Raw genomic sequence first — 11,602 nt, 5'->3', positions numbered from 1 at the left:
CCATCCATGTTCTAGCATCCATCGTCTCCACTTTCTTCAAGTTTTTAATTGTTGAAGTATCTGCTGTAGGTTCAAGATGCAGGGATTTTATGTCGAGTTCGTGGTGACCGAGTGGTGGTGTGGGGGCTACCACAGCTCATAATGCAGAGGTGGAAAGGCAGTTTCATCCCCCTCACCCTCACAGCTCAGCTCCAACACCAGTACCCGCAGCCCAGGCTCAGGCTCGCGGCCGGTCACTTGCTGAACCAGTTCTGTCACCCTAGTACGGGAGGGGGTTTAGGGGAGATTTGGTCAGTGAGCTGAGGAAGACAGAGGGCAACCTAGTGTGGACTAGAGGGTGCTGGTGAGCGCTCAGGAGCCCAAACCAGGAGCAGGAGTGGCTCAAGGCAGGAAACATCTGAAACTATTTTAGGAGCAGCTGGTGGGGGCAGGCAGGAGGCAGGAAGTTGTGGGTCCCCTGGGAGTAGGCTTGGGGGGGGCTGGGCAGTGTATGGGGAGCCAGGGGGGCTGGCCAAGCTACTGAAGTCCCCTTCCTCAGGCTCTTAGCCCCACCCCAAGCCCATTTGTTGGCTCCATTTGGTGGAAGAATGCTTCAAGAAGGTGTGAGGGGCCTAGAATGGGGTTGAGAAAAAGAGGCTGTCACCCATCCTCAACATCCTGGGGCATGGTAGGGCCCAGCTGTGTCCAGTGCTGGCTCACCTGAGGCACAGGCACCGAGCTTGCTTTTCAAGTGGCCATTGTGCAGAATAGAGTATGTAAGGGCCATACAGCAGCATCTCCACCTTCAGTGCCTGTTCTTCCTGCAGAGATACACATCAGCTACTTACTGGACCAGACTGGGCTGAGCCTGAGGCAGACAGGAGACCGGACACACCTGGAGATGGGCCAGCAGTGATTCCAGTGTCCTCTCAGGCTGCCCAGCAGGCACCTTCAGGTGGTCCCAACAGGTCCACTTCAGGTGCTGGAACTATGGGGTGAAAGTGAGGAGCAATTAGAGATTTCTCACACAAATCTGCAACCCCTGGCCCAGTTACCAGCAGCTTTTCCTAGAGGAGGAGCTGCTCTAGAGGCAGGAAGCAGGAGCCAAGAGATGGGGGGGGGGTGGAAGGTGGGATCTGGGCCCAGAGTCTCAGCCCCCTCCCCACCCAGGCTGGGGCCAGCACAGGAAATGGAGCTATGGGGCCCTGTTCAGGGAAACAGACATCCATCACACAGGCCAGTTGGAGGCGGGGGGGGGGGGGGCTGCTTCCTGAGGAAGCTGGAGCTGGGCTGCTGCAGTCTCCGATAAAGCTGCTTGTTCCTCAAAGGGCAGGCTGGGAGCTGGAGGATACAGCTCATGATATTCCCCAGTCCATACATACTGGGCTTTGGACTGCTCACGGGCATGTGAAAACCAAAGACACAGTGACAATGTAACCCTACTGACCCAGAGATAGCTTTTTCCCAGTTGAAGAGTCCTGGTATCTATAGCTGAGGACAGATGTAGCAGACATCCAGAGTCCAGGACAAAAGGCTCCTTCCAACCCTCAGAAAACATACTGAGGTCGAACTGAGACTAGGCTAGAGGCAAGATGGGGACTCCTACCCACCCCCATTCCATGGACAAAGGCAGTCTCTGTGCCGGTTAACAGTGGGGCACCTCACAAAAGCACTCTGTGTGCTTGTCCAGAGGGACCCTAGGCTAGCTAGTGACCTCTGTCCTTTCCCCTGGTGAGGGCTTCCTTCTACCCCTTTCCTGTTCCTAAGGGAAATGCCAGCTGTGGCAGAGCCTGGGCGCACAATTGGAAGCATTGCCATCCTGCCTTCGTAGGAACACACACACACAAACAAATCCAGCAACACCCTCACATGTGTCCACACGCACATCCACGAATGTTCACATTGAGGAAGATCGTTGCTCTCCCATCTGGCACACAGATGTGTGAACTTGATCCCTCCATGTTCACACACCAGGGTTGCCCAGACCTTGCTGTACTCATATCTGTAGCATAAACAGTCTTCTATAGAGCTGAGACCCACACTCATGGTAGCAAGCCTGCTGCCCTTTAACTTGGCTTGAGGTGGACAGAAAAGGGCTCTATAGAAGGAAGCTAGACTCCTTTCTGGGGCTGAGTCTATGGTCACCCCTCCTTACTCCCTCCCACCAGGATATTATTGAGAAGGAGGGGACTGTGGGGGATGTCTGGCTCCACTAATGAGTTAAAGCTGCAGCTCCCCCAGACCCTGGACTGCAAGGGGGTTGGGGGTTATGGCTGATGGCTATTTCCTGTTTCTGACAGGTCCCAGCCTGGCTTCATAGCAGGAAGGGAGCTAAACGGAGTCTAGAGGATTCCCCCATAGTCTGGGGCCTGGAGAGAGCCCACAGCCAGAGAGAGGACTGTTTGTTGGCTGGGAAAAGGGAAAACTCAGGTCTAATGGGAACAAGGGTAGGGTATCAAAGGCTCACCAACTGGAGGGCTGGGGCAGAAGGCACTGATCGTATGAAGTAGTTTTCAGCCAGGTGCAGATAGCTTCGACGAAAGGTACTAAGGGGCCGTGGCCCACTTACCACCTTATACAGCTCCAGGCCCAATAAGCCTGCCACAACTGCTGTACTGGTGGCAATGGCTGGGATTATCCGGCCCACAATTTGCTTGATCTGTCAAGGACAGGGCATTTGGTCTGGGCTCAAGGTTTCGGACTAAGATTTGGCTCTCACTTTCAGGTCTGAGCCCCAAAGGGGTGGAGTTACCTGAGCATGGTTAACTGGTAGGATTCCATAGTTCTGAGCTCTCAGATCAGTCGCTGCTACCACAAAGTCCACATGGAAGTTGCTGTCATCATTCTGCCAGGCCCAAGTCACAGTAGTGTTAGCAGTGCAGTGGCACCCCTCCCCATGGCCAGCTGGATGCCACTGGCTGGTCTCTGTACAGTTTTGTGGGTGGGTATTTATCATCTCCCTGCTTTGTCACACAGTGCAATGGAGGTGCAAGGAGAACGAGCTACCACCATGGCCTTGAAGGAGGGAAACTTGGGTTCTTGGACTACTCCAATTCCTGACCTTCCCACAGCCCAGATCATCATACCCGCTTGGGGTCCTACCTTCTCAAACAACACAGGCTTCAGCCGAGGGCCCTTGCTCCAGTCTCTCAGAAGTTCCTGTAGTTCCTTCAGCTGTTCCGGGCCTGTCAGGGGAAGAGTATGGGAGCAGTCCTTAGTTCATTTCCTGTACTCTGGAGCCTGTGTTCATCTTTGGTCTCTGCCTAACCTGCCATTCACTGCCGCTTGACCAAATCGAGGAGGAGTCCCTCATCAATGCCGCAATCTGCTTCCTTGCAGCCCTGCTCTTTACCACCTGTGATTACCTCTGTGGCTCTGTCCTCACCTGGGAATCACAGCTAGGCGCTCTGTAGAACATTTCAAATTCTCAAAGTCTCTCAAGAGAACTTTGGGATATGTTCTCAAGGGATATGTTTTAGGCAGCAGAAAGAGGACTTACTGAGGGACTAGTGGACAGAGATAAACTAAGCAGCAAAGTAAGAGGCCCAGAAGGGGCTGAGAGATGGCTCAACAGTTAAGAGCACTTGTTCTAGTAGAGGGCGCCAGTTCAGTTCAAGGCAGCTCACAACTGTCCCAAACTCCAGTTCCAGGGCATGAATGCCCTTTTCTGGTGTCTGTGGGCACCAGGCACACATGTGGTGCATAGATACACATGTAGGTAAAATACTCATACATATAAGATAAAAATTAAATGAACAACAACAAACCCAAAGAAGGCCAGAGAGAGGAAGCAAGTTAGCTTTAGGTCTTTCAAGCCCCATCTGCCTTTTGAGTACAGGCTGAAGACGGGGACAAGCCTAGAAGGAAGGACTGTGTAAGACTGGAACTCACCAAACTCAGCGGCAGTAAAAGCACCATCAGAGATGAGGCTCTGGTGCATGGAAGCAGGCTCTGGCAGCAGCTGCAGCAGTTCCTTGAGTGCAGTCTGGTCATGTGAGCCGAGAAGCCCATGCATTTGTGCATACAGGTTGGCAGCTGCCAGCACGTAGAGGAAATGCATGTCCTAAAGCCAGGCAGAGAGCAGGAACAGATTCATGGGTACATGAGATGGGGTTCATTGCCCTTTGATGACTATGTCTGAATGCCTGACTGTCAAGTACAGACACCCACATTTGCACAAGCATGGCTCTCTTAGCACCTGTGCATCTTAGCAGAACGCAAAGGCGACGACCTCTACTCTAAGAGGACTCATGTCTAAGGACTCCACTCACTTGGTTGGGGTCAAATTGCAAGGGCTGTGGACAGCTTTTGGATCCTGACCAGAACAGAGTTCCATCCTTAAGTACCTAAGGAAATAGAGGCTGCTGGGCTCAGTCTGGTCTCCTAGAGCCATCATCTGCCCCACCACTGACCACCTACTTTATCAGGTGGGAATTGCCTCAGCAGCTCTACAATGCCATCATGGAAGCATAGTTGCCAGTGGCCTAGAGCCCACACCACGCAGTCTTCCCAGGTCTTTGGGCGCCTTTTTAGGACACCCATCACTTGCTGCAGTAAGATTAGCGTTTGCGTCCTATCCATGCCCGACAGGGAAGTGCATGCCCTGCAGAAAGAGGAGGAGGTTTGAGGCTGAACTCTGTGCCTGGAGTCCTGGACTCCTCCCTTCCTGCTTTTGGCCTTACTCTTGGTAACAGTTGATGGTCTCTGCAGATCGGCTGAAGAGTCCCTCAAATTCATCTCGGGCCCACTGTGGGGGAAGGGGGACGATGAGGTGCTGGATGAAGAACAGATGTGCCATTTTGGGATTGAGATGGGTAGGACAGGATAGATTTACCTGCAGGATGTGCTCGACTGTGCTGGGGAAGTACCGCAGAGTACACAGAGGGTGGGGCACACCCTCAGGATCTGCAGCTGAGATGGGGCCTTTGTAGACTTCGGTCACATGTGGCACAAACACTGAAGCACTCCCCCGGGTTCCCTGTGTGCCTGCCTCCAGCAGTGGTTTCAGATAGTGCGTGCAGCGAGCGGCAACATAGTGCCCTGGTCAAAGGGCATAGGGTATGGAGTGAGGCTGCCAGAGTCTTGGGCAAGGGGCTCAGCTCTAAGTTAGGCACTCACGGGCCTCAAAGCTGTCCAAAGCAGCAACAACACCATCCACCCTGGAGAAGAAGTCGTCACCAAAGATGTGCTGAGTGGTGGGATCCAGTGGGTTAGTATAGAAGGTCACTTGTAGGTCTGGGTTTAGACGCTGGGCTGCTGTTGCAGCCACCTCTGCCTTGGGCTTCTGGGAAGAGAGGAAATTGGCACATTACGAGAAAGCAACCTGAGACACAAGGATGTAAGAGGGACCAGTACTCACCCCAATGTCCTGGGGCCTAAAGAGGAACTGCCTGCTGAGGTTGGAGCGTTCTATGTGGTCCATGTCAGCAACAGCCACGCCTCCATTAGCCCTGACTCCCAGGCCCATGAGGGCAAAACTTTTGAGCATTTCACAGCCAATGGCACCAGCACCCACCTGCTGGCAGCAACAATCTTATCCAGGGCACTTGGCCTGGATTTCCCCAAGACATCCCCACCACCATCCCTCAGCTCACCAAGAGGTAATGTTGGTAGCTCAATTTCTGCTGAAAACCAGTTCCAAACACAGCAATTTGCCCGTCGTATCGGCAGTTTCTCTAGGGAACACATGACGGTCAGTGACGGCTGACGCCTGTGCTGTGAGTTATTCACTGAGCTGTTTAATCGGGACCCTAGAAGCGTTTGTTTCTCAGGTTTCTCCTCTAGCCTTGCCTTAGAACAAGGCTTTCACCACCAGTTCTCACCGGATGACAGTCCTCAGGATTGGGAAGGAGCTCCTCATCTTCAGGAAGACATTCAAGGGCATCAAAGTACAGCCACTGGTCCAGGGGCATGAACTTCCCGGAGATTGCCTGGGGGAGGGCATCTCACTATGGGGATTTCTGCCAACGCCTAATCCCTAGTCCCCTTAGAGCCCATCTGAGGGCTGCACCTGGGTTGATAAAATGCTCCAAGGCTACAGATTGGTATGGGTGCCCTCTGGTACATACATTGACCTGCTCACTCTCCCAGTCCCTTCCTCTCCCCACCTGTGTCTACCTTCAGGACTTCTTGGGCTGCCACTCCTCCCAGAATGGCTGCCATGGGGCTTAAACTACCAGCACTACACAGGGCAAATTTCCGAAGTAGAGCCTCATCCAGCGATTCTTCTTTTGTCCCTGTTAGTGGCTCCAGGTCCTGGGCCACGCGCACCACAGTCTCTGCATCAACCTGGGGGATGACACCAAGGCACAGCATTTGTGGGCCTGGGAGCCCCAGTCTGAATTCTGACACGCCCCCCCCCCCCCCGCAAAGCCTTCAGGCACCCATCTACTCTATTCCACTGAGGCAGCAGAATCCTAAATGGGAAAGCCTGGCATTGTTGCTAGGCTGGGAAGCACTACCCAAAGGTGTCTAGCATCAGCCAGAGACACTGAAGGCATCACCAGTCTGAACAAAGCTTCTACCCTGCCTCTCGTGGCTTAAGGATGGAGCAAGCAGGGTCTGCAGGAGGTTGTAGGCCTTGTAAGTACATCTTATGATCACAATCTCTAGTGTACAATGGTGGTTTTCATGTCCTGCTGCTGAGTACAGAATCTGCCTCTAGGGTTCAGACTTGGATCTGTAAATGGCCGTTGAGGTGAAGTTTGAAAGGTGAGAGACCCACTAAGACAGAGGCTGTGCATTGGGCAATGTGGGGCACTCACAGGATCCCAGGGCTTGGGTAGCCGGCCATGAAGTTGCTGGAACTTGTGCAGGGCAAGGAAGGCCTGATGTAGGCAGTGAGCGCGTTGTGCTTCCTGAGTACTCTGGACCACCACATGGGGCTGAAGCAGGGCTGTGTCCAGGGACTTCTGTAGGGGTCAGAGTTGTCTGGCTCAGGATGAGGTCTGGGACACTATGCATCCTTGATGTGACCAGGTGCTCCCACCTCAGCTGGGCTTTCACTCACATGCCTCACAGTCTTGGGTCTCTTGACTTCAGTAATGACCCCACCACGCAAGTAACGGGAGAAAGCGCTTGTGTCTCCAATCTCCAAGGACCCATCTTCTGGAAGATATCCAGCCAAGTAAGTTATGACCCCTAGAAATAAGCAGTTTCTGCATAGCACTAAGTCAGGGGTTGGAGTAGGGTTGGCTTACTCTGTACATGGACAGGCTGGGGAGAACAATTGTTGAGCTCAACCATGCCTTCAATGCCTGAGAAAATCACCAAGTCCCCGTCACGGAAGGAGTGTCTTTTGGTGTCTCCTCTCAGAGTAACAATGCCAGGCAATCCCTGGGTGAGAGGTGGTTTGACTTCAGAGTACCCACACCTGCTTTCCACAGACCTGCCACCTTTCTTGGATATCAGCACCCACCTGGGAGATGTCCTGGATGGCAGCTGTCATGGGTTCTACCTCTGTAGGGTCCGCAACAGTGAAGTCCTCACCAAAGTCACAGAACACCCGCCTAGCATGGTTGGCAAAAGTTACTGGGAGGGCTCACCAGTTGTGAGTAATGGCAGGGGCCACTAGGACAGGCCCAGAGGGAAAGGAATCCCGGAAAAGATGGAAATTAAGATTGGGGCACATAAATTGTACTAGAACGGGTCTGGACACTGAGGATGGGATTGTGGTCCAGAATTAAGACCATCCCTTGCTAGGCTTGAGGCAGGGTAGAGGGTGATAGGAACAAGTGTTAGTATTCAGGCATCTGCACTGGCCTGTCCTTGGGGTTCTGACAGGATACGCCCTCAGCTGCAGCCACTAAGAGCACCACCTGTGCACATTCACTATGTTCCCTTTTAAACGGGCCCTGCCCACCTCCCATCCTCCTCTCTTTCTTTCTCTTCCTCTCTGTCTGCCCCCTCTCCCTCACTCTCTCCCCCTTTTCTCTCTCCCCCTTTCCTTTCTGCTCTCTCCTGCTGCTCCTGTCTCTGGAGGCCAGTCCACCCTCTTCCCTTTCCCCCTTTTATGATCCCTTTCCTTAATTAAAAACAAAAAACCCCTCTGTTTGAACCCCGTTGAATGGTGTCATATGGCATCTTTCTCTTGCACACTGCTTTCTTAAACTGCAACAACAAGCTTAGAACAGGGAAAAGCTGGGCCTGGAGAGATGGCTCAGTGGTTAGGAGCAGTGACTGCTCTTCCAGAGGTCCTGAGTTCAATCCCAGAACCCACATGGTGGCTCACAGCCATCTGTAATGAGATCTGGCTCTGTCTTCTGGCGTGCAGGGATACATGCAGACAGAACACTGTATACAAAATAAATAAAAGCATTGGGGCCAATTGCTGGCAGTGATGTAGTGGGGTATATAGGTAGTCTCCTCACCCGACAAGGCCCGGGGTTTCAGCCACCAGAAAATAGATTCCATGCTTATGGCAGAAGGTTCCCACCTTCAGCTGCTCTTCCAGCTTGGAGTTAGTCAGCACCACCACCTACATGGACACCAGAATCACTTGCCACCTTTGCTGTTAAGGGCAGGAGGGAGGATCTAGGCTGGCATGCAGATGGGCCTTGGGTAGTACCTGGAAAGCCAGTAGCAGGTCCTCAGTGATGTCACCTGTATGGACGGAGATCTGGACAGCTTCATTGAGCTGAGCCAGTGGTGCTTGAGAGGCCTCAGCCCTGCTCCTTCCCAAGCTTTCCTCTGAGAGGAAAAACTAAGGACAGAATAGTAGCTTGATCAAAGAGACTCCCCTTCAGCCCTGCGCTGGGAGGGAGCATAGAGACCCTAAAAACTCTCACCTGAGCAGCCAGGTCAGCCCAGCAGGTGGGATGGGGATCATGTAGGGTGAGGCTGCCCACACCCATAAGGACCAGGTTCTTGGCAACCTCAGCTCCTAGGCCCCGAAGACCAGACAGCAAGACTCTGGCTCTCTGGATCCTCTGCATGGCAGGCAAGCCCAGCACATACCTGTGGTCAAGAAGTCAGAGGGCAGGCAGCTGGAGACCAAAGGTCTGGAGGCCACCCGACTTTGTATCCCACCTTGAGACTCACAGTTGCCTGGAGTATAGCTCCTCATCCATCCTCAGTCCTGGGGCTGGATAAGGAGGCGGAAATGCTCACAGCTTTTGGGGGGCGCACAACAGAGCTTGTAACTGATGCAAACAGGAACCAAAGCGCCAGTTGCTGCTTGTCAAAGTTCCTTTCCTGGCTCCTCTAATTTTAGGAAAACAAAAGTGAAACTGGATTCTGAATTGGCTTCAGATGCCTGCCCTCCCTCTACAGGCCAGTAGGGGTTTATCTCCTGGCTTAAGTCCCAGTATTACAAGAGTCAGATTGGAGAGTGGGGAGCACAGGGCAGCTACAAAAGGAAGACCTACATCTGTATAGGTTTTCTTTTCTTTCTTTTTTTTTTTTTTCTTTTTGGTTTTTCGAGACAGGGTTTCTCTGTGTAGCTTTGGAGCCTATCCTGGCACTCGCTCTGTAGACCAGGCTGGCCTCGAACTCACAGAGATCCACCTGCCTCTGCCTCCCGAGTGCTGGGATTAAAGGTGTGTGCCACCAATGCCCGGCCTCCATATAGGTTTTCAAACTTTTGTTTTGAAATAATTACAGGTTCACAATAAATTGTGAAAATAACACAGGAAGTTGATGTGTACTGCCTGTGTTTTTCTATCAGCATGTATTAATTACACATAACAATGTGCTTCATTATGGCATTTTCATAAATGTGTGTATGTATTTTGATCATAGTCAGCCCTTTAGCCTCCCATGCCCCCTCCCCCTTCAACTTTCATGTCTCTTGCTTTTGTCACTTGGTGAGTTTCACAGGATTGCTAACAGGAGGGTGGGCGAGAGGTTATTTGGGTACCTTACCAGTGGCTACAGAACTAAACTGTCTTCCCCTCCTGGGGGGGCGGGGCCTCGCTGACCCCTCCATGACAGAATGCTCCCAGGCCCAAATGTACAGGTCTTGTGCAGGTCACAGCTGTTATGAGTTCAAGAGACAACAGCCATGTCACGGCTGGAAGGCAGTGCTGCAGACTCCATCCTCGAGCTCTAGCACTGCATCCCGTTTCCTGAGCCTAGGATGGGGCTGATACAGATGTCTCTGTTTGGGCTGAATGTTTGACAGTCACTTATTCTCCACACTTTGACCAGGTAGGAGTCTCTGCAGTTACCACTGTCCACTAAAAAAAGAAGCTTCTCTGAGGCCGGAGAGATGGCTCAGCTGTTAAGAGCAGGGGCTGCTCTTCCAAAGGTCCTGAGTTCAATTCCCAGCATGCACATGGTGGCTCTCACAGCCATCTATAATGATATCTGATACCCAATTCTGGTATGAAGGCCTACATGCACAAAACGAACTCATATATATGTAAAATAAATAAATCTAAGAAAAGCTTCACTGACCAAAGCTGACAGTAGCCCTGATGTATATGGTCATTAACATAACTACGGATGCAGTGTACATATTTTACAAAATAACACCTGCAGCTCACCCATGAGGTGGCTTTTGACCAGGTTTATAGTGTCAGACATGAATTCCCTTCTGAGGAGTGAGCCTCAATTCTAGCAAGAAAAGTGGCTAGCTATCACAACTGACTTGCTACTATTTTATTGTGATGTTGACTTTTTTCTTTTTTGGAAAACAGTCTCTCTCTGTAGCTCTGGCTCTGACCTGGAACTTGCTGTGTAGACCAGGCTGAACTCAGAGATCTGCCCACTCCCAGCCTTGTTGTTGTTTTTAATGATTATAGAAAGCAAGTGGAGGTCATAGGACAACTTGTGATGTCAGTTTGTTCCTTCTCCCACTTAGGTACTTGGGATTGAACTCAGGTCATCAGGCTTGGCAACAAGTAACTCACTGAGCCACCTCTTTGGGCCCTATTGTTTTTTTTTTTTGTTTGTTTTGTTTTTTGTGTATGATTGTTTTGCCTGCATGTGTGTAAACCACATGTATACTTTGTACCTGTGGAAGCCATAAAAGGCTGTTGGATCCCCTGGAACTTGAGTTACAGACAGCTGTGAGCTGCCATGTGGGTTCTGGGAATTGAACCCGGGTCCTCTGGAAGAGGAGCAAGTACTCTTAACCACTGAGCCATATCTCCAGCCTCCCCCCAGCACTTTTTTTTATGAGGACAGGGTTTCATTTAGTCCAGGCTGGCTTCAAGTTTGATATCGTCAAGGATGACCTTGTGTTTCTAATCCTGTCTTTACCTCTCCTAAGGGTTGCGGTGACAGGCATGCACCATTACACGTACTAATGGGCAAGGCAACCATTCTACCAACTGAGCTACACACCTGGCTGTTTTGTTTGTTTAATTTTTGTTGTTGCTTGTTTTTGTTTTGGGGATAGAGTCTCATGTAATCCAGGCTGACCTGGAACTCATTATGTATTGACAAGAACTTCCATCTCTAAAGTAATGTTAGCACAAGTGCACACCACTGTATATGGCTTGATGCTGGAGCTTGAACCCTGGGCTTGTCATCTGCTGTAATTAGAACCACACAGTATCTGTCTACCTCACTTATTCATTTACATATCGTGAGTTCTTAACCTATAGCCTGACGTACTAGACTCCCACCACTGGGTGGTTGGTACTATTGCCTCCATTGTACAGATAACACCGAGAGAATA

General features: G+C 51.4%; 1 protein-coding gene across 6 annotated transcripts; it reads right to left on the bottom strand.

The window, feature by feature from the left end:
- Window positions 1–26: 26 nt before the first annotated feature.
- Uba7 (ubiquitin like modifier activating enzyme 7) lies at window positions 27–9,201 on the bottom strand. 6 transcript variants are annotated; one of them, XM_027414514.2, is made up of 24 exons: window positions 9,019–9,201; window positions 8,766–8,934; window positions 8,546–8,680; window positions 8,349–8,455; window positions 7,397–7,487; window positions 7,179–7,314; window positions 6,989–7,086; window positions 6,744–6,890; window positions 6,097–6,267; window positions 5,802–5,909; window positions 5,574–5,654; window positions 5,339–5,497; window positions 5,098–5,263; window positions 4,814–5,019; window positions 4,662–4,726; window positions 4,399–4,582; window positions 4,251–4,325; window positions 3,871–4,042; window positions 3,082–3,164; window positions 2,732–2,824; window positions 2,447–2,638; window positions 875–967; window positions 700–800; window positions 27–259 (listed from the first exon to the last, which is right to left on the bottom strand). In XM_027414514.2, exons 1-24 carry the CDS (start codon window positions 9,045–9,047, stop codon window positions 127–129), a joined length of 2,994 nt encoding a protein of 997 aa, XP_027270315.1. In that variant the 5' UTR covers window positions 9,048–9,201; the 3' UTR covers window positions 27–126. The 6 variants fall into 6 exon arrangements, with proteins under 6 accessions (XP_027270315.1, XP_035299840.1, XP_027270318.1 ...); XM_035443949.1 differs by having other exon boundaries at window positions 4,251–4,316; XM_027414517.2 differs by having other exon boundaries at window positions 5,098–5,260.
- Window positions 9,202–11,602: the final 2,401 nt, after the last annotated feature.

Source organism: Cricetulus griseus, chromosome 4 (assembly GCF_003668045.3).
Source record: "Cricetulus griseus strain 17A/GY chromosome 4, alternate assembly CriGri-PICRH-1.0, whole genome shotgun sequence".
In the NCBI taxonomy this organism is placed as follows: domain Eukaryota; kingdom Metazoa; phylum Chordata; class Mammalia; order Rodentia; family Cricetidae; genus Cricetulus; species Cricetulus griseus.
Note: the sequence above shows the minus strand (reverse complement) of the source record. Positions and strands in the feature narration are given on the sequence as shown.